Below are 22,412 nucleotides of genomic sequence, written 5' to 3' on the forward strand. Positions count from 1 at the left end.
CTTGAAGTAAAAATATATAACTTTTACAATCTCAGTCTTCAACTTTCCTCCCCAAACTTGAACAATTTCACACAAAACTGAGCAGGGTTTTATAGTAAACAAATGCTCATAGATTAAATAACACAACACATGGTGCTTTTTAAAACATTTATATTTATATATATAAAATTAAATATATAATATATAGTGTGTTTGAGGCTAAAAATATAGTACACAATATTTTTTTTTAAAAAAAGAAAAAAATGTCAGAATAGGAAAAGGTGTGAAGGACACACAGATACATATTGATAAAAATCTATGATGGTTTGTCCTAACAAAAATACTTTTTTTCTCTTAGTTATCATCATGGATCCATTTATGATGAGAATTTTGGTAGCGAAAATTCAACTGGCATCAGAAATGGGGATTGCAATCCCAGGAATGGCTGGGGTGGACAGTTTGACCCCAGAAGTGCTGGGCTGTTAAAAGTGGAGGCAGCATGGCCTTGTTGGTCACTTTTGCTAAAGAGCCTACCTTTGTTGTATCACCAAATTTAATGTACCCTCCTCTCAAATCCATACTCTGCCAGGCCAAATGGGTGGTGTCAGCAGCAAGTTGCCACCCAGCACTAGCCAGAAAGCACTGCCTTTACAAGAGAAGGAAAGATAGCAGGGGAGATGGAACAGATGCCGGGAGAAAGGGATGCTATGCTTAGGGACAGTTTTATGGTCCTTTCCCAACAGTCAATGCCTCACCCATGGAGTCTTGAGGTCTGTGAACCTCAGAGTTATATTACCAGCTATTCCCTTGGCTCTATAGGTGCACAGCAGGCCTGGCTTAGATTCCATATTAATAAAATAGGAAGAAAGCCAAGTTTTTCGGGGCCTGCAGTGGCCTTGGGAGGTCAGTAATTCATCCATAGGGATAGAACTGCTCACACAGCAGGATGAGGCAGTGAGTGAACCAGTAGACTCCACATGTCCAAACAGGGCCTTTGACTTCAACAGGAGTTACTATTAACCCCCATAGCCTAACATTGCTATGTAGTGGGCCAAGTGAAGTATACAGGGGCCACCAATTCCATCTTAGGGAACCCAGGAGCACCACATGTGAACAGAATACAAGGGACAAGACACAGGTCTGTGTGTTCCCTCCCACAGGGCAGAAATTCCTGTCACATAGGAGGAAAGCCGCTGCCAGCATGAGGAAAGCCTATCACCCAGAATCATGTGAACAGAGCTCATCTTTCTTACTGTAACCCAAACACTGTGAGCTGTGGGTTGCTGCCTTTCCTGACTATGCTCCTTTCTCTCATAGCAGGCTTTGCCTTGTGTGTATTCTGTGGTTAGACTATGGGAGACCCAGGACTCAGTAATTAGGCTGGGCTCTCTAAAAAGAGTAAGGCCTATCCAGAGCCACAAGAACTTTTTGCATATGAAGAGTTAGTTAAAGCCACTAAACCCCTTCTTCTACCAGCTCCCCTTTCAGCCTATGGGAAGGTGTTAGCCACTCTCACTCCTGACTTCTGGGACCAGAGGCTTCAGCTTGATAAACAGGGAGTGCTGCCTTTGCCCGATGACCATTCCTGAAGACCATGTGGAAGGCAGCTTCACTATAGCTTATGTGCCGCTGCGGTCTGCATCCACGGTAGAGGAAACTGAGCCCTACCATGATCACAACAACCCAGATTGGTTCACTTCACTCAGTGTTAGGGTAAAGCTTGTGGTACAGGCAGGCCTCCCCTGCCCCAACCCTCACCTGGACTGTTTACTTTTCCTGAGTTCTTTGGATGGATGGGCAATCCCAAATCCTGCCTCCCCAGATGAACACAGCCAACACAGAATAGTTGTAGATAAAGACCCGAAAATTGGAGGCAACAAAAACAGAGGTCAGATCATGGTTACTGAGCGAACGGCAGCTGCAGAATGGGATCATGGGATCTCTCGACTCCTGGTTCCTTATTCTCTCAAATAAAGCAATAACACTTGGGGTGCTTAACATCATCAAGTAACAGGGTACAAAAATGCTGGTACCAAATGGTGGTAGAGTCCCATGATTAAGGGGACCTTCAACTACCTAGACATGCAACCCCACTGGTCATTCAGCTGGGCCCACCCCTGATTCTGATTCTAGAATATGAGTGGCAGGAGACGAGTCTGTCTCCATTGCTGCTCCCTGTGCCCTGTACGGTGCTTGATACCCACAGATTTCTGGCAGGGCTTGACCTTAGTGATGCTCTTGTTTCCATGGGAGGGATCTACTGCTTAAATCAGAGAGAAATAAGAGAATCAAGCCAAACACCAAACAAGATGATTGTTTTAGGGAGTATTGCTGTTTAAAATGCCACTCTATTTAGACTTTAAAGTGTTCGGATCACCCACAGCTTCAGGTGTCAATGAAATTTAAAAACTTTCATGAATTCATATTCACAAAAACCTACTCTGTAAACACATTGCTTTGCTGACTTCTCATGACAAGGCTCTGAAGTGTGAGTCCTCTGAACTGGAATACAGCGACAAGCCTGTCAGTGCTACAGAACAGGGCCACTCTGTGTGGGTGTACTTATTGGAATAGAAGAGGAAGCAGAGGCTGTCTGCCAGGCTGGAAATGGAGCCCCTTACTACCCAGTCCTTATCAGAAAGGAGACAATCTATAAGGTTACTGATGGACCGTGGCTGATGAGCATGTAACTCATAAAAGTAAACGTGACTAATGAGTGGGGACCAATGTGAAAAGACAAGGAGTATTCTGAGATTACCCCTTCCATCTTGTAGGTCTCATCTCCAGGATGGCAGTAGACTCCAGATGGGCAGAGGTTTCTTGGGAAACTGAGGCTGAAACAGGAGTTACAGATTCTCTTTGGTCAGAAGGTGGCAGATGAGAAGTGGTATGGAATGTGTGTGTGTGGTTGTGTGTATGCTGCAAGGGAAGGGGAAACATGGGCTATGGAATGCAATGCATACAGTGTTCTGCGCTGGGGACTCCTAGATCAGAACAAAGTTTTTCATAGAGCCATTTCCAGGCCCCCTTTCCTTCACATCCCCTCGTTTATCTCTCCTTGGATGCTAACACAGGACAATCTGAAGCTCATAAGTTCCTCCTCTCTATTCAGGGACAGCATCACAAACCTGATGCTCAAGGCACTGAAAATGGAAAAAAATCTGATTGGCCTAGGGGTGGGGTAAGGATGAGACAAAACCAAAATTTGTCTGGATAAAGCATTTACCATGCTACCTACAAGGTGAACTCTAACTAGGGTGAGTCCCAGGATAGGATAGCAGTGTCCAAGGTTCAGGACTGCTTAACTCTAACATCTAGGCAGGTCTGACCACTGGATGTAAAAAATAAGATTTAAAGTGCTTGGAGACTCAGAATAATGCAAGGTGTTAGGAGCCTGCTGGAGGACAGGTGCCCCTTTTCTTTGCATGGGGACTTGTGTATGGTGGGGAAAACCCTACAGCTTTCCAAATGAGGGCTTTTATTGCCTTTGAAAAAAATAGCTCCATGACACCTCTGCCCTACCCTATTCTCCAAAGCTCAAAAGCTAATACCAAAAAGTGGGGCGGATAACATGAAAGTAGTAAGATTGTGTGGTTCCCACTACTGTTGGGTCTGGGAACTGCCATGCAGCACAGTGGTCCCTTGCCAGCCGACCAGTACATGGTCCCGACCACTCTTTGCTCACATCCAGGACACATATGGCTGGTCCGGCACAAAGTTGAAAGGAAGGGGAGAAGTGCTCCTGGGGATTTCCGGAGCCCTCTACACTCAGTCACAGTAAATAGCCACAGTAGCTGGCATTTTGACCCCAACTGACCAAAGGCTGGATTTGAACCCCTTGTCCCATCTGCAGTCCCCCGAGATGGGAAAGATGAACACAATGAATGAAATCAAGAGAGGGACTTGTGGACTGCCCCGCATTCCAGCTGTCTGGACTAGAGCCACCTAGGCCAAAGCCTGCTCACTTCAGCATATCTCCATGCCCACTTATGGGTGATCAGAGGAGCAGGACAGAAAGGAAATGATAAAATAATGTGCTCTCCTCTCCTTTCCTCCCCCCTCCCCAACCTCCACTTCCCCGTGCCCTTGCTTGGGTCAGATATGAATCAAGGTCAGTAGAGACATCCTCCTGAAAAAGAGCTCAGCAGGCCTGGGAGACTGGGGCATGCCCAGAGCACCGTCCTTGGAATGGGGTGTTACTGGGAGACCTGCTCCTTATTTGTGACAGCAGGAGGAGGAAGGCTAGGTCCAAGAAAGGAGCAATGAGCAATGTCCCTGAATGTCAGGGAAGAACTGGGAAGCCTTCTCCTCTGCCCCGCAGAGATACCCCAGCCAGACTCCAGCCTCTACACATGAGTTTGCATACGCTGCTGAAATCGCTGGCCATAGTCTGAGTGCTGAGAGGTGTAGGAGAATCGAGTGGCTGTGGCATACTTGCCAATAGGGTCATATGCTTCATAGGGGGTCCTCTCCAGGCCAGAGGGTGGGGCCTGGGGGTAGCCTAGACGGTAGGTAGGATACCCGGCTGCCCCGGGGAAAGGATGGGAGTTGAATTTCTCATAGTTCTCGTAGGACAGCTGGCTGGTTGTATCCGTGCCACCTGGAGCAGAAGGGCCAGAGGGTGAGGGCTCTGTGCCATAGTCAGAGGCAGGGGCCCGGCTATACGTATTGAGTTGGGCATAGCCACTGGAATGGGAGAGGCGAGATGACGGGCGGCCATCAAAACGTGTAGGGCCAGGGGCACGGTAGTCCGCGTACAGCACCGCCCTGGAGGACGGGCGATCTTCGTGGGCACGCACATTGTAATAACCATTGGTAGGATCCTGAGGGTGGGGAGGCAGCGAGAGAAGAGGATCAAAGTGTGAGTGTCCTCCAGTGTAATGGGATCTCAGATGGTCTTCTGCCCACGCCCTCCCCACTCCATGTTCTTCTCCTCTTCTCACTCGGCATCACCCTTTCTTCTGTTCTATCTGGAGACCTTCCCCTGCAGATCCTCCTATCCCATTTCCCTTGTGCCTTGCTTTAATCCCTTTTCCCACCTTCATCTCATACTCTTCCCGTGTATCGATGGTGTCACAGCGCAGGTCCTGCTTCAGATCCACATCATCCTTAAAAGACTAAAGGACAGGAGTGTGTGTCAGGAGACAGACTCTGCTTTATCCCCTACCCCACCTTTGCTAATTTATGTCCAGAGACCATCTGCTAACGGATGCTCTGGGTTAGGGTAGACTTGTGTCTCATGTATAGACTGAAGTAGGGGGACACCACAGACCTGGCTTCTAGCATTAATTTTGTGGCCAACGTGTAATATGACATCTTGAGTCTGCCATTGCTACTGTCAGGGCGCACATCTCAGCAATGAGGAGAGAGAACCAGAAATACCTACAGATTTTCTTCTATGTGAGGGAAGGATGAGGCAAAGGGAGGTGGAGGGGAGAGGAGAACAGCTTTACATATGCACATGACAGTGTATATGTGTAAGTGTGTGTGAGGGTCCCAATGTAGTGTGTGAGTGTGTCTATTGGTGAGCAGGCTGGTACATAGGAGTTGGGGTGGCAAAAGCAGGCTAAACTCACTGACAAAGAGGTGACAGAAGCTATGAAAAATGCATAGGACTGTCCTTGGGACTATGAAGAGCCTAGGCCAGCAAGAAGCACGATCCTCACCGAGTAGATGGCCTTCATGACCCGAGTTGCTGTGGAAATGCTGGCAGCATCATCTTCTCGGTCAGAATGCATTGTGAGTGGCTCCCGATTCACTGTCTCTACCTTGATGTCTAGCTTCCTCAAGGTCACATCCTTTCGACCTAGGACAGGGAGGTGTGGCTGGGCCAGGTGCTTTCTGTTGGTCTCTGTGGCATTGGCTTTTAGCCCCCACCCTGTGATGTGACCCTGAAGGGTTGCTGTGGCTGTGAATTGCCTGTACTCACTGCCTTTGCGACGTCGGTAGAGGAAGAACACTAAGGCGACAAAGAAGAAGATGACCAGGATGCTTACACCAATGGTGGCCCCAGCAATGATGCCCACAGGTAACACCTCTATAGACGGGGGAGAAAGAGCTGGAGTGAGGATGAGCCATACCTGAAGACTTAGCCACAAGATACAGTGACAGTCTAGATTATGTACAAAGCTAAATTTTGCCTGAGCTGGGCAGTGATGATATCTGTTGGCTATCACTGGACAAGATCTGGCTGAGCTGGATCTGAGCTTTCATTTGATCACAGTTGATGTCAGGGCAGTGTTCAGCCCCGCATCAGTTTGCCTCACAGCCCTTTCTTCCTCTGTTTGGCCCGCCTACCCATGAAGCTTGGTCCCTCCCTCCTAAGTTGGGCTTTTGTCTGAAATCAGCTCTCTCCAAATTCCAATCTGCCATGTCTGTTTCAACCTCCTCTGTGACCTTTCTTGCCTGCAAAACTGTCTATTCTATCTGCACTGCCCACTTGTGGCTCCAGTGGTCCTCTTTCGTGCCACCGCTTCCCTTAGGTGATAACAATCCCAAGAATTCTCCCTTTGGCCTTCTCTCCAGACTCCCGCAATGGATCTGCCCCGTTGAGATCCTTACCACACTACTCTTCTCTGCTCCCTTCATTCACCCTTCTGGTATCTTTAACTAAACCTGAGCTATTGGCTTTCCTAGATATTTTCCAAGAATCCCTCGGGTTCTCCATATCTCCCTTTTCAATGACTAGTTCTCAAAAACAAACAAGTGTTATTTTTCCTTCACCAAACATCTCTGCCAAAGTCTAAATACCTCTTTCATCTTGCCAAAGGTACCCAGAGAGAATATATCTCTTCTATAAAACTAAGGATGCTTAAAAGGGTAGGGGAACCTGTCAGTCCTCTCAGTAACTCACTGACATAGATGATGTTAAACTGTTGCATATATTGGCTAATGTTTCTCCATCTGGACTCATTTGTTTCCCCTATGTAAGTTCCTTCACTTAGATGAAAATTTCTTGTGGGCAGAGATGATGCCAGGTTCATACCTGCAACCCTTCCTTCAGAATTTGACATATAAAGATGTTCAAGGAACATTTGCAGAGTAGATTAACTAGCTGAGCACTAACGTCAGCTTCTGGTGGAGAGGAAAGAGAGAGAGACAGAGAGAGAGACAGAGAGAGAGAGAGAGAGAGAGAGAGAGAGAGAGAGAGAGAGAGAGAGAGAGAAGAGAGAGAGAGAGAGAGAGAGGGAGGGAGGGAGGGAGGGAGGGAGTTATCTTGCTTTAAAAAAGAAGATGGAAGTTCGGACTATCCTGAGTACTCCACATGGCTAACCTCTTTCTTCCAGCTGGATGATGGCAGTGCCTGGCCCGAAGCTGTTCCAAGCAGTACAGTTGTAGTGGGTCTGGAAGTCAGCCTCCATGACATTGTTGATGGTGAGTGTGGACAACACACCACTTCCTGAATTAGTCCTCTCCACAGTGTAGCGCTCCAGGGTCCCCACCTCTAGGAAGTTCTCCTTCCATGCCCAAGCCTGCGGTGGGAAAGGCAGAGTGGATGTAAGAAAAGGGCATGTGGAAGAAGCATGTGTCTCCAAAACACCCCGTCCACTCGTGGGTAGCCTTACAGCAGCATATTTGTTATCCCCAGGCCCAACAGATCTTCACCCCGAAACAACCTGTGTCTCACCGCCTACCACAAATCCTTGACACTGAACTTCCACTCTGAAAGCTATGGCTCTCACACAATAGGCATCAGATTTCTCTAGAGAGACCCCCTAGTTGAGACTTACATACCAAGTGTGGATGTAGGGAGAGATTCAGGAACCTGCTTCTATGGTAGTCCCATGCTGTAAGTATTTTGTGATGTGGAGGCAGTTGAGCCAATATTTGGGTTTTGGGTGTTGCAGGAACTTGAGAACCTCCCAGTCTGGAGCAGCTATGAGGCCATGCTTTCCCTGTGTAGGTCTCAGTTTCCTCATCTCTGAAGTAGTTCATTCCAGCCAGCATAGGGCAATGCTCAGTCTTGTGATTCTAACTGCACACAAGTCTATATTACCAGCCTTAAGTCAACCCACAGAAACTTGCCTGGCTCTCTGGAGATGCATCTGCCTGCTCTTGTCAAGAGGAATGTCCCCAGGCCTTCCATCCCTGACCTCCCCAGCTGAGGCATTACCAATTGTGTGTTCTCACGGCAGAGGGAATGCTAAGGAAGAAGAATAGCTAAATGCTGGCTCCTTTCCAGGGATCACTCCCAGCTTCTATGAGGCAAACCTTCTGGGACCCAAACCGCCTTCTGCCTAGGCAACTGTGATAATGAAGTACCCCTGAGCAGCCCTGGAGCTAGCCAAATGGTCATTAAATGTGATAAGGGTTTTGATGGTTAGTGGCCACAGGAGGAATTAATTGTTTATAGTATAAGGAGTGAAGAAAAGAATGAGGAATGATCAGGGACTGGTGGAAGGAAGACAGGAAAAAAGAGAAAAGAGTGGGACAGGTGGGAGAGGGAGAAGTGATGGCTGGAGGGAGGGGCAGGAAGGGAGAGAAAGGCACAAAGACAAGACTGGGAGGCGGATGAGGGAGGAGAAAGGACCTTCACCAGGAACGAGAGGGAACCTATTGTTCCCTGATTCCAAGGAACTAGGTTCTTTACAGCTACGGCTTTAATGACATATACAGGGCTATGGTCTCCTCTTTGAGGATGAGGAACTGAGTAACAAACCACTAATCTGTCCAGGGTCACACAACTAAGGAAAGAGGTAGAATTTGTAACTAGTAAAATGATACAGAAACTAAAAAGGCAGAGGATTACAAGATGAGAAAGATGACCAAAGATGCAAGTCAGAAGAGGGGAGGAGAAGCTGGGCAGGAGTGAACATCAGGGCTGCCTGTTAAGCCTGCCCAGCACTCACAATTCGATCCGGAGGTGGGGTACTCCCAATGAAGCACTCCACCTTGCCACCGTCACCTCTCACAGCAAACTGCACTGCCTCGCTGGAGATAATAGGGGGTCCTACAGGCAGGAAAACACAGTCAGGCCAGACAGAGGCTGTAGTGCTGGTCCGCTGGGTCTCACCCACACAGGGCACTCACCATTTACATAAAGTGGTACCTCTCGCTCAGCCACTCCGATTCGAGGCACAATGGCCCGACAGGTATAGGTGCCAGCATCTGCCTGGGTCACTGACTTCAGCAACAGCTGATTGCTGTTACTCAGGACCTGGGCAGAGAGATTAGCCTCGGGTGGGGAGCCAGGAAGCCTGAGCCCCTAGGTTGGTGAGGGCCCCGCATCAGAGGCATGGGAAAGAAAGCACGAAGGGCCACAAGTGAATTCCCAGAAGGTAATGAGCTCCTGAGTCTGGCTGATCCACGCCCCCGACTCTAAGCAGATGTTGGCTACAACTGTAGAAGGCTACAGTCCTCTCTAACGATCTGCCAGGGAAACCAGTTTACTCTGAAATTCCTTTATACAATTCTGGCCCAAACTGCCGACTATAGGTCTTTAGACTCGTGCACTTCAACTTCCCCGTGCACCGTGCGTGCACTGAGTCTCTGACGACTGCCACAACACCACCTGCTCCCTTCATCCTCTCCACCCTGAGTTCTATGCAAAGTTCAGAACGGGTACGGCTGATTGCAAGTGTTCTCTCCCAAATCCCAAGACCCTAGAAATGTTCCAGCTTTGATCTGAAAAAGCAAGCGTAACCCTTCCCATTGTCTTAACTGCTCCAGGATGTCCGTGTCCCTTCCTCCCAGCACTCAGCACAGGCAGGGAGAGGTTTACCATGTTTGAGTCCTTCTTGGTCCAGGTGAGGGTGAGTGGGGGGTTCCCAACCCAGACACAGGTGAGGGTCACATCAGAGCCAATGTCTGTGGTTGTGGGCTTTGGGTCAACTACAATCCGGGGGGCAACTGAAGAAGAGAGAAGTGGCCAGTCAGAGTCACTAGGGTCTGAGTGCCAACTCCAATCTGTTCTTTTTCCTTTCTTATCTACTCTACCTCCCCGTGTTTATTTCTATCTCGCCAGTTTAGTGAAACTTTCCCTCCCCTGTACCCAAGGACTCTCCATCCCCTGCCTCTGCCCTTCCAGCTACTCACAGTGAACATTCACCAAAGTGCTGACGTTGGTGCTCCCCACTTTGTTGTAGACCTCACAAGACACAGGCTCCGTAAAGAAGGAGTAATCAACATTTGTCTCGTAACGATTCTCATGGGCATCTTCAATCAAGAACCCCCCCTTGGCCCACCTAGAGAATGAGGCAACACGGATGTGAGATCAAAACTTGGGGCTGTCTCAACTACACTCAGGGACAGAGGCCTCCCTAGTAACTCCGCCACCACTACACCAGTCTCAAGGGCCTATCCATCTGTCACCGACATGGCACTCCCAAACCCCAACCCTTTCACCTGTAGCCCAGGATCTCAGGGTTGGCTGTGGCCTGGCATGTAAAGATGACTCGTTCTCCCTCCTGCACTGTCTGGGGTTCAATGGACAGAGTCACTGTAGGAGGATCTGCAAAGCAAGGCATAGAAAGTCAGGGTCTTTTTGTCCCGAGTTTCTCTCTTTCCTTCTGTAACAAATTTATTCATACCGCATTGATGCGAAGTGGGAATTCAACTTTACAAGGTATCACCCTCACCCTTTCTACACAGGGCTATGGCCAAGAATGATACTGAAGAAACCAATTATCTAATGGATGTAATGGCCGAATATGGCCACTAGGTGGCACTGCAGATTGGCTTCGCTTACTGTAAAGTAAGAGCATCGCTAACTAGAAGAAACGCATGGAACATCTGCCAGGGATGCTCCTGTGCCATAATTTATTTAACATTCACAGTTTCAATAAGCATATATAATACTATACTCAGTGCTCCATGTACCAACCATTATTGCCCATAGATCAAACCAGGAACTAAGGGGATTGTTGGTCCCGGGTTTCTTGGGTCCTCATTCTGAGCTTCTAAAACTGCCTAAATTCTGTCCCCACCTCATGCACCCTCTCCAATACCCTACTCACGGTGTACATCGAGCTCAATGGATGTCTCCTTGCCATTGGGGATGGCCTCATTCATGCTGCGACAGGTGAACACACGACCGATGTCCAGGTCTGTGGGGTGGATGAGCAGCTGGCTGATTGTAGTCTCCCTCTTCCCATCCTTCAGTAGTTCCTGGGGAGAGGGAAAGATAGAGTAAGACTAAAGCCCCCTCCCCTGCTCTCAGCGAAACCGACTAAAGATTGTCCCTTAACAGTGCGGTTCCTTCCCCCATTCTTTCTACTTTAAAGAAGTAGGCTATTTTAAAAAGCTCTCTGAAATTTACAGAAAAATTTCCCTCTCCTCCACCATGTGCCTCATTATTATGCCTTACACTAGTGTGGAAAACTTTTAATAGACACGGGTACCTTGCTGCTAACTGAAGTACACAGTGCATGTAAGCGTTTACTCTTTGCAGTATAACTTCCCTCTGTGCAATATAGCCTTACTCCTGGAACCCTTCCCAGGACAGCTCGGAACTCTGGCATCTTTCCCAATGGAACCGTTAGGCACCAGTGCCAGATACAGCAGCCCAAAGACTCATGGGCCAGTGACATCCCAAGCCATTTTCCATGTTGTCACCTACCTGAGGCAACCACACTATGGAAAAGGATAAGACCTCTCATTTATATAGCCATGCAGACATCTTTGTGGGACCACAGCATCACCCAATCGATCCAAAACACAGTGATATTTTGAAACTCATAGTCTGAGGTGAATAAGCAAACTAGAGAGTAGGCAATAAATGGTCTGGCTGCCAAGACAATTTAAAAGAAGTAGCCCCTCCTCCTGGGAGAAAAACAACAGGTTTAATGGTAAAAATGTCAGGTCCCATGGGGGGGTCAAATAATCATTTATTAAATGGTACCACTGAGGCCAGGAAGAAGAGATGTGTCCAAGGACACAGAGGTCACTAAGAGCTAAAGCCAGAACCCAAGCTCTCCATCCTGGCACTCCGGGAACACAGGGGGCAGTTTCTTTCCCCACTGGGAAGTGTCTCCCATGGTGCCCCGCACAGGCATGGTGCACAGACATGCTGCTCACGGCTGGCAGAATGGACAGAATGTTCCTCAGGTGCAGTAGGGAGAAGTCCCGCCCCTTGGGGGGCGTGTTTGCCTCGGGCTAATGTTTGCCTATAAATTTGGCGAGCGTGCTCCCAGCCGTCCCTTCTTCTGCTTTCCTGGTCTCCGTGGGAATGGTGGTTCTGTAAGTCTATTTCGCCATTAAAGCTGTATATATATATTTACAATCTGTCTGCATTCGTTTACACCGTTACAGGTGCAGGTTCTGGATTCCACCAGCATCAGTTTCGCCATGTGATTGCGGCTAAGTGACCTAATGCCTTTCACTGTCATGCCTGACATCTGAGAAAGTGCATGAAAACTCGGGCTTCCACAGAAAGGGATCAACAGGGCAGTCAGACTCGAGTACAGAATGCCAACTCTGCTGCTTGCTCTTTGTGTGACTTTGCACCAGGCACCCCTTTGTAAGTTGGAAGCAATGCCTACTTTATGGGACTCTTTTGAGTACCTAGTATACAGCCAGTACTTATGAAATGGCTGTGACCCTGGAAGTCCATTTCTTTTAGGAAAGGAAAGAACCGGAGCTGTGCCTGGGGAGAGAGCAGGTTCTCACCGTGGTAGCCACAGCCCCCTCCTGTTGTGTCCCATCACGGAACCAAATGATGCTGGCAGCAGGCTTGGCATTAAAGGCTCGGCATGTGAGGTTGTGGGGGGTGCCTGCTTGCAGCAGAATCACAGGGCCGCCATCAATCCGTGTGTCCTCTGGAGGAACTGGAGGGAAGAGGAGAACAAAATCAGCTCAGGATGCAGCCAGCGGTGCTCCTTGCTCTCAGCAGATCAATGCCACCCTAGCCCAATTTACAATCGCTCTATCCAGTGCTTCTGAAGGGGCTTCACTCAGCCCCCAAGCTTTCTCGGCTTGATGGTTACTCTTTCACAGCTGCTGTTACTGTCTGATGCTGTACACACCTCTATTACCCAAGGAGTTTGCTTCGGATGGAGCAACACGCGGGGAAAGGAATCCCTTCTATCTATCCTGCTTGGAATGGCCAGATGGGGAACTCTATCCATTACAGCTTTAGCAGGTTATTTTCTCCATAGCAGTTAAGACTGTGCTGTTCTGCTCAAACACCTCTAGAGGCTACAATTGCCTGTGGCGAGGATTCCAAACCCTGCTTGTCTCCTGTTTTAGGGTCCGCAAGCCACGTCCTGTAGTCCCTTATGGCCCCACTTTGTTTCTGCTATTTTCTCCATGATGTGTGCCTTCTCTGGGTGGCTGTGGAAGAGTTACCACCCTGGGCAAATCCCAGGCAAGGTGGAAAGCTTTATGTGCCCACCTGTGGCAGTTTTCAGCTGTTTTCTGCCCAGCACTTGCTTTCTATTGGTGACTTCCTCTCTCTGCCTCAATACCCTCGGAAAAAGCAGGTACAAGTCTTAGTGGCATTTAAAAAGTCTCCACTGCATGGTTAAAACAGTCTTTGCTGTGTGCTTAAGGAACTGAGTTAGCTGCTATACATCTGGTTTTAAGAAATAAATTTTTTTTTGTTCTTATACCACTGCCACAGGCTTCTAAATGTTTAGGTTGAGATCCCCAAGGCCAACAGTCCTAAGTTCTGAGAGGGCAGGGGTTCTTCTTCTTCTTCTTTTTTTTTTTTAAATAAAGTATCTATTCACTTACTATTTTGAGACAGAGACTCATTATGTGGTTGAGGCTGGCATTGAACTCATGATTCTCCTGCCTTCACTTCCCAAGTGCGGGATTAGAGGCTTGAGGCATTGCATCCATTTCTTCCTATTAACTCTTACCAGCAATATCAGTCAGAACTTGGAGGCCCTAGGGGCCATCGACTGACCAGGCCATTGATAGGATAAAGTCAGAAAGATTTTAATAATAATCTAGGTCCACTCGATGTTCAATATTCAGAAATTTTGAAGAAAAGGATTTGCTTTTCTTCTTTCTGAGAAAGACACGGGAGACTGAGAGGTAACTTCGAGAGGAGACCCTTGAGGGGCGACCTTGGGAGGTCCGTGGAGCTGGAGGCAGACTGGGCTGTCCCGGGGTGCTGGGGGTGCCGGTGCTGACACCGCTTTCTGCTCTGGTTAAGCATGTGGGGTGGCAGAGTGGAGAAGGGATGGAATTTAGATCAATGCCTTCACATCCTGGCACCTCCCTTCACTGTCGTGTTCTTGGTTGAACCCCTAAAGGCACTGAGTCTGTTTCTTCCTCAGAGACCTAACAAAGTCCCTCCATCGAGCCTATGTGAGGTCAGTGAGGTGCTGCACACAGAGTGTGGCATGCAGGGAACTTGTGTTGTGTAAAATGTGCTGCTCTTACTGTGATGAAAGGGCTCTGGCTTCCACCCACTGCTCTCCCTCTTTCCTGCTCCCTGGTATATACAATTCCAGTAATGGGGCAGAGTTGTGGTTGTGAGCAGAAGAAACTTGAGAAGTGGAGAAACAGGGAGGGTCTCCTGGTCTGCCTGGCACTCAGGAACCAAGCCTCTCTATGCTCAGAGATGTTGGATCCCTGCTACAGAGAAAGCATTTTCTCTTTCTGCCCTTGTCAGGTTTCTCTTCCCTTTGCTCGGGCAAAGACCATCTGGCACCTCTGGCACCAACTCACATTTCTCTAGAATTTTTCAAAGTCTTTGCTGTCAATTTTTTTATTGATTTTATTGAGCTCTACATTTTTCTCCGCTCCCCTCTCTTCCTCTCTCCTCCCCTTCAATCCTCGCTTATGATCCCCATGCTCCCAATTTACTCAGGAGATCTTGTCTTTTTCTACTTCCCATGTAGATTAGATCCATGTAAGTATCTCTTAAGGTCTTCATTGTTGTCTCAGTTCTCTGGGATTGTGATTTGTAGGCTGTTTTTTTTTTTATGTTTAAAAACCACCTATGAGTGAGTACATGTGATAATTGTCTTTCTGGGGCTAGGTTACCTCACTCAATATGCTGTTTTCTAGCTTCATCCATTTGCCTGCAAATTTCAAGATGTCATTATTTTTTCTGCTGTGTAGTACTCCATTGTGTAAATATACCACATTTTCCTTATCTATTCTTTGGCTGAGGGGCATTTAGGTTGTTTCCAGGTTTTGGCTATGACAAACAATGCTGCTATGAACGTAGTTGAACACCTGTCCTTGTGGCACAACTGATACCCAAAAGTGGTTTTTCTGGGTCTTGAGGAAGGTTGTTTCCTAATTTTCTGAGAAATCCCCACACTGACATCCAAAGGGGTTGTACCTGCTTGCATTCCCACCAGCAATGCAGAAGTGTTCCCTTTTCCCCACAACCTCTCCAGCATAAGCTGTCATCAGTGTTTTTGATCTTGGCCACTCTTACAGGTGTAAGATGAAATCTCAGAATTGTTTTGATTTGCATTTCTCTGACGACTAAGGATGTTGAACATTTCCTTAAGTGTCTTTCAGCCATTTTAGATTCCTCTGTTGAGAGTTCTCTGTTTAGGTCTGTACTCCATTTTCTTAATTGGATTATTTGTTCTTTTGATGACCAATTTCTTGAGTTCTTTGTATATTTTGAAGATCAGACCTGATGTGGGGTTAGTGAAGATCTTTTCCCATTTTGTAGGCTGTCATTTTGTCTTGTTGATGGTGTCCTTTGCTTTACAGAAGCTTTTCAGTTTCAGGAGGTCCCATTTATTAATTGTTTCTCTCAGTGTCTGTGCTATGGTTGTTATATTTAGGAAGTGGTTCCCTGTGGCAATGCGTTCAAGTGTACTTCCAACTTTCTCTTCTATGAGGTTCGATGTGGCTGGCTTTATGTTGAGGTCTTTGATCCATTTGGACTTGAGTTTTGTGCATGGTGATAGATATGGGTCTATTTTCATTCTTCTACATGTTGATATCCAGTTATGCCAGCACCACTTGTTAACTATGCTTTCTTTTTTCCACTGGTTATTTCTGGCTTCTTTGTCAAAAATCAGGTGTTCAAATGTGTGTGGTTAATATTCGGGTCTTCAATTTGGTTCCATTCATCCTCCTGTGTGTTTTTGTCTTTGCTATCAATTTTAAACCATGAGACAACTGACAATTTCTACCATTTACCCAGTGTTTACCTCTTGTTCACTAAAGTACCTTGTGCATATGACTTCATTTAACCCTTATCATAAAATATCAAATCTCAGAAAAAAGTAGGAAGGTAGGAAAGAAGAAAAGGAGGAAGAAGGAAGAGAGAGAGAGAGAGAGAAGGAAAGAGGGAGGGAGGGAAAGAGGAAGGGAGGGAGGGAGGGCAGGCTGATAGTATTATGGTGTATTTCCATGACACTGATCAGGGTCACAGTACAAAAATGACCAAGGTGCTGGAGAGATAGCTCAGAGGTTAAGAGCACTGGCTGGCTGCTCTTCCAGAGATTCTGAGTTCAATTCCCAGCAACCACATGGTGGCTCACAACCATCTGTGATGAGATCTGGTGCCCTCTTCTGGTGTATAGGCATACATGCAGGCAGAACACCATATACATAGTAAATAAATAAATCTTTTTTTTAAAAAATGACCAAGGCACAACCTGAACCCAAGGCTTGGAATTCCCAGCAGTCTAGAGCTCCTTCCATTGCTAGGAGTCCCCCCCCCCCATATCCTCCCTCCCCCAAATAGGAGGGAATTTGGCATGCAGACTCATTTATCTCTGTTCCTTACTCTTTTCTCTCGACTTCCCTGACTTTGTGCTGGAGGGAGGGCAAGGATGAGAAGTGGAGGTCAGAGGAAAAAGAAGAGGGGCTCACAAGCAGAAGGATCCATGCCCAAGGAAGCACAACAGAGTCACTGAGACCACTGAGCTGGGGGCGGGAGGGGGCGGGATCTTAAGACCTGAAGATGGGTCACTGCTGGCTTCCCTTTTGTCCTCTCATTATTCAGATGGCCCAAGGCTCGCTGCAGTGACATCTACTCTGTCCCCTGTGCACTGTGGCTGGAGATCCGTTTTCAAAGACAACCCACCAGGCCGCTCCAAACAGGCTGGTCTCTGGGTCCAGCAGAGAATGGAGAGGAACAAGCAAAGTTCCCTAAACCACAAACCCTACTGCTGTATAAATCAGGAAAAGTACTGATGCGTCTCCATCACCATAGTCCTCAGTGCAGAAAGCCTTGTCTCCACAGCTGTATTTCACATAAAACCCTGGGTCCTCAGTGTGATTGGGGCAGAGGTCAGAGCAAAGGGTACCAAACTTACAGAAACCATAATACCCAGTAAAGGCAAGGACAGCACAGCCTCCTCCACTCTTGACCTGCTTTTAGTTTGGTTTGCTTTGTTTTTAAGTATAATTGACCCTGTGTGTGTGTGTGTGTGTGTGTGTGTGTATAAACACACCTGATTCTCTGTATGAACACCTCACACATGCACATGGCCGCAGAAGCCAGAAGAAGGCATTAGAATCATCTGGAACTGGAATTCTCAGTGGTAATAAACCACCAGATGTGGGTGCCAGGCACTAAACTCAGATCTGCAAAAGTAGCAAATGCTCTTAACCACTGAGCTATCTTTCTAGTCCCTTAGTTTTTGAAGAAGTTTGTGTAAGGAGTTGCTGAGAGAGAACCAGGGAGGGTGGAGACAGCAGGGGGAAGGCAAGGCTAGGAAGAGAGGAAAAGCTGGGGACATTGGAGAGGGAAGTGGAGAGGGGAGAAACAGATTGGAGTCATTACTGAGCACGGTGAGTTTGGCCCGCCGGGAGCGCAGTGCAGCCTCTGTGGCCTGGCACTCATAGGAAGCATCGTCGGAGAGTTCGGCATCTGTGATCTCCAAGTTGTATTGACCAGCGTCCGCAGAGCCCACGACCCGGTACCGTGGCCAGGCTGCAGGGACAGAACGGGGAAGATCAGACTAAGACCAAGTCTTGAGGCCTGGACCACGCTGTCCTCTCTACCCAGGGCTCATCATCTCCTCAGATCCTCCCCAAAGCAGAACCAGCATCCATTCCAGGTCAGTTCTCCCCACTTTGCCCTCTCCTGGGCACCTCTGGCAGGTGAGACTTTGAAGCACCAGACACAGACTCCATAACTATTAAGCAGGAGGGGATAGTGAGGAATGAGCAGAGAGAGAGAGAGGAGCAGATGAAATCTCCACAGCTGTTTACAGGTAAATGTTTCTCATGACAATAGCAAAGGAAGAGGAAGAAAAGAACAGGCAAGCAGGCAGGAGTGTGGCGAGAGAAGTGTGTGGGCAGTGGTAAGCACGGCCACCTCAGCACTTATGGACCACCTCTCTGGCCTGCAAGGTTTGCTGGTTCCTAAAAGGAGAACCCAAGTGAGATTTCTGCTTCTTTTCCAAGACATAGGGTGGGCTTCTGTATCTGGTCTACCCTGCTAATAGGCTCCCACTAGCTCCCACCATCTGTTTTGCACTGCACCCACCACAGAGGCTATAGATACTTCTGACTGCATATCTATTGACCTCTGTCTCTCTCATGTTCCCTCTCATCAACAACAGATCCATCACATTCATTTCTTTCCTTTTATAGAGTGTGCCATGCTGATTTCCTCAACCTAGACCCACAGCAAATAATCTCACCACCCTCAAAAATAATAAGACCAGATCATTATATAGTCCCTCACCGACTCACCTCATTGTGGTGCTTCATAGCTAACAATGTTATCCTCATAAAACACATCCTGCCACTTGGTGTAAAAACCAAGAGTGCACTTTTAAGATAGACAGACTGTGACTGTCAAACCCGCTTCACAAATCAGCTAAACCAAGACAATGAGAGCGACACAAAGTGGTTTTTCTCAAGTCATTCAGTGGGCAAGTGGCCGAGGGGTAATGGGAGCCAGGTGTCTCAGCTCTTTACCCTCTTTGCTGAGAAGTATTTCCAAGAGTCTCTGGACTTGCTTTGGGATATAGGAAGTTAGGGTGTTTGTCACTGGCTGAATTTTTGTGTTTTCTTCAGCACTGGCTACATAGCCTGTGCTTAACAAATGCTCATGAAATTATTAAACAAGAAAGTGTTTAGGCTGATGTTAACAGCAAAACGTTGCAAAAAGCAGACATGGACTGTGAAGGGGGAAGAGAAAAGCATGAAGTACTCCATAGGCGGACAGAGAATAGAGAACTGCTGTAATTATATTATAATTTCAAAAATAAAAAAGGAGAAAGGGTAGGCATAGCTCAGCATACCAACTATGTGGGGTGGGCTGGGCTGGCTTTTGTATTTCCTCCTGCTTGACCTGCCCACAGCACCCCATTGCTGTCTCCCTGACTGATCCCCCAGGCCACACACCACCTCTCTTGAGCCAATCCACAATCTGAGGAAAGAGAGAGTTGCCGGGTAAAAGTGACAGACCTCAGAAGTCAATAACAGGACAGAGAGAAGGATGGGTAGCAAATACAGGAATCTAGGCCAAAAGTAGGGAAGAGGATTTCCAGATGCTGGGTTAGGGGTCAAACTCAGGCCGTGGGCCATGATAGCATGCACTCTAAGAAGGCACAGTCCCAGCCCACCACTCACCTTTGAGGCCCTGGCCCATGCCAAGAGCCAGCCCGTCCTTGGTCCATTGCACAATCCCAGAGTAGTTGAGGAGCACACAGGGCAGCACAGCCCGCTGTCCAGCCACCACAGTCTGATCAGCTGGCTCCTGGCTGAAGCGAGTCTGGGTCCCAGGTAAAGCTAAAACTAGCAGCATGTAAAAATAAGGGTGAGAAGGGCTCCACCAATGTCCCTTGCAGGATTTTACTCTTATCCTTCAATCCGGGGCCACGCCTTCCCACACAAGATGCCACGTGCTCCCTTTACGCCTCCCTGTCAGGGCCCCAGAGACAGGTCTAAAGTTCTGGAGGGTTTAGCAATCACAGAAATGGTTTGGCATTATCTAAAGGTCTTCGGATTGGGCCTGACCCAGTTTTGAACACTGAAGCCCAGAGAATCACACTTATCCAATGATCACCCACTGAACGAATAATAGAGCTAGGGTTAGACTTCAAGCCCTTGCTATCTGGTCCAAGGCTGTTTTATAAAACCTTTTCTGCATCTGATGCCTCCCTTTAGACACTCAGGTTCAAGAGTGATAGATTCATAACAGATGACTGTAATGCCACAATCCCTTCCATGCAGTACAAACCAACAGATGTTCGGCTTTACCATGTACAATGTGTTTACTTGAGTGCATAGACAACTCCAAGGTGATAGTACATCCAAAGCCAAATAGACCTGAACCCACTTGTCTGCATGCTGGCTCTGTTCCATGTGTTTATCCTTGACCCAAGGGCTAGAACACAGGGATGAACCCACCAAAACATCTGCATGCACACACTCTCCTGCACCTTGGGAGCTGAGACAGTGTGGGACTTTGTTCTATTCTCCCTCGAGCTCCAGGAGCTACACATGGCTGCCTGGCTGGCAGCTTGTCCGGGAGCATTTGATGAGAGAACTGCAGAGTAATTGCCTTTAATTGTGGAGTCTAAATGGAGTAGGGAATTGGATCGCAGATTTCTTCTCTCTTGCTCCCACCAACAGGCTTGCTTCATCACTGGCTGGTCCCAGTGGTAGGGCACGCTGCACACTGGGCACAGTATAATGTGAGCATTAGTTTCTTATACTGGACAAAAGGGAAGGAGAGGGGCTGATGAGGGATCAGCAAAAATTGGAGGCTTCCTTGCCCTAGCTCCAATAGGTCACACCAGGCAATCAAAATAAGCTCTCTTCAAAGCTTAGATTCCTGGTTTACCTTTTCTTCCAGCTCAGAGTCTATAGAGGCCACAACCCCCTAATCCAAGTCCTTTCAAACCCAGCTTCTCAATTCATTCCTCCCCAAGTCAAGACCTCCCTTTCATCCAGTGTATAGGTTTCACCCCACTTCTTAATCTGAATCAAACACAGGGCCCTCTACCACTGAGCAAAAGCCAAGCCCTGGGTCCTAGCCGACCCACCCCTTTCTTCTCTCCAGTTCCATATCTCCCCTTCTTTCCAAATTTGTCCCCACATTCTCCATTCAGGAAAACCATAGCCCCTGTGCAAGCACAGATTGTCACATCACTCGATCTTGTGGCAACTCTGTCTACAGGGTTTCCTGTCCAAAGCTGTAGGGGATCAAGCCCATGTTTTTGTCATCAGGAGGTGGAAGACAACTTGTTGGTGGAAGTGTTTTCCCTATCTGTTCCATGAGAATAGAACCTCTGTCTCACACACACACACACACACCAGAGTGGGGAACTGTCGTCTCTTTCTGTGTCTCCTGGGATCAGAACAGGACAGCACAGGAAGCACAGGACACAGGCTTTGCCCTTGGTTAAATGCAACAATGCGGATCTTTGGGTCTGCATGGGATCAGGACATTAAAAAAGGTGTACCTGGTTTTTTTTTTTTAATTGTAAGTGGCTCCCCAACTTTGCAGACCTAATTTCCCCAGCTTGTCTGTTTCAGTAAGAAAAGCTAAGTCCCATTCACACATCCAGAGAAAAGGATGACAGGTGCTGAGACCCTGCAGGCCAGGTCAGCAGCCTGGTGTTACTCACTCCAGCATTTGCACTCATTATTATTTAAATTTATTCATATCCTTGCATGTTCTCTAGTGCAGCTAAGTACAACAAACTGTATCCTGTGTCTCAAGGCTCCTCAAGCCCATGGCAAGGATTTGTGACAGGGGTGGCCCGTCCATAACTCTTCTACACAAAGCCTGGAGGCTTCTCCAGAGGACAGTGGGCAGCCGGCTGCATGTTTACTTGCAATGAGGAGCTGTATGACCCTGCAGTGGGAGGGTGGTGGGATGCACCTGGAGTCAGGAGACAAGGTCTTGCTAAAGTGAGAAGCAGGCAACCTTGGCCTGGTTCTTCCTTACCTGGATTTTCAGTTGCTCGCTGTAAGATGACAAGACTGGTATAGACTGCCAAAGACCCCTTCTGTTCAAATACTAGGAGAATTGGCTTAGAAGAAGACTAAGGTTTCCATGGTCCCTCTGCTCCTCTTCCTAACTGGGTAGCTCTGGCCAAGTTACCTTCCAAAGTGCATTTTCTACTTGGGAATGATATGTCTCCCTCCCGGACCACTGTGAAGCCAAGTGTGGTGAGGTGGATGCAGGCCTATCAAAGTCCTTTGCATGTACCTACTAAATAGCCATGACCATTATCTATCCCTGAGCAGTTAGACAACTAGATACACGCAAAGGAGACTCTTGGGGAAAACATAAGAATGAGTAACAGAAGGGTGGTGTCTGCTTTTCTATGAATTTGGAAGTAAAATAAATTTTTGAGTCAGCCCTAGTTGAAGCAATTTGGTCTAAAAGCAGAGCGGAAGCAATGGTGAGCAGAGTCCAACGATGAAGGAGGAGGGGCCCTCAGGATTTGAATCCGTGGAAGGACCACTTTCTGTACCAAAGTCACGAGCAGTGGTACGTGTCCCCAAATAGCCCTGCAGCCGAGACAGCACACGAGGAGAAAAGACGCCATGGGTGATACTTAAGTCAACTTATGATGAGGGAAAACACAGTCTGA

At 47.8% G+C, this 22,412-nt stretch overlaps 1 protein-coding gene across 4 annotated transcripts in view; it reads right to left on the bottom strand.

Moving 5' to 3' along the window:
• Nucleotides 1-133: 133 nt before the first annotated feature.
• The window catches only part of Kirrel1 (kirre like nephrin family adhesion molecule 1), a 94,269-nt gene continuing 71,990 nt past the window's right edge, over nucleotides 134-22,412 (bottom strand). For 3 of the 4 annotated variants that reach the window (XM_075978679.1, XM_075978677.1, XM_075978676.1), the window contains 14 exons: nucleotides 19,435-19,599; nucleotides 17,633-17,782; nucleotides 12,586-12,743; nucleotides 10,935-11,085; nucleotides 10,324-10,429; nucleotides 10,015-10,163; nucleotides 9,701-9,828; nucleotides 9,010-9,184; nucleotides 8,829-8,929; nucleotides 7,253-7,451; nucleotides 5,909-6,016; nucleotides 5,646-5,785; nucleotides 5,019-5,096; nucleotides 134-4,802 (listed from right to left, as the gene is read on the bottom strand). In XM_075978679.1, the coding sequence (XP_075834794.1) occupies nucleotides 4,326-4,802; nucleotides 5,019-5,096; nucleotides 5,646-5,785; nucleotides 5,909-6,016; nucleotides 7,253-7,451; nucleotides 8,829-8,929; nucleotides 9,010-9,184; nucleotides 9,701-9,828; nucleotides 10,015-10,163; nucleotides 10,324-10,429; nucleotides 10,935-11,085; nucleotides 12,586-12,743; nucleotides 17,633-17,782; nucleotides 19,435-19,599 (2,285 nt within the window). In that variant the 3' untranslated portion in view covers nucleotides 134-4,325. The remainder of the gene's footprint in view (nucleotides 4,803-5,018; nucleotides 5,097-5,645; nucleotides 5,786-5,908; nucleotides 6,017-7,252; nucleotides 7,452-8,828; nucleotides 8,930-9,009; nucleotides 9,185-9,700; nucleotides 9,829-10,014; nucleotides 10,164-10,323; nucleotides 10,430-10,934; nucleotides 11,086-12,585; nucleotides 12,744-17,632; nucleotides 17,783-19,434; nucleotides 19,600-22,412) is intronic. The other variant, XM_075978678.1, reaches the window with a different exon arrangement.

Source organism: Microtus pennsylvanicus, chromosome 7 (assembly GCF_037038515.1).
Source record: "Microtus pennsylvanicus isolate mMicPen1 chromosome 7, mMicPen1.hap1, whole genome shotgun sequence".
Classification (NCBI taxonomy): domain Eukaryota; kingdom Metazoa; phylum Chordata; class Mammalia; order Rodentia; family Cricetidae; genus Microtus; species Microtus pennsylvanicus.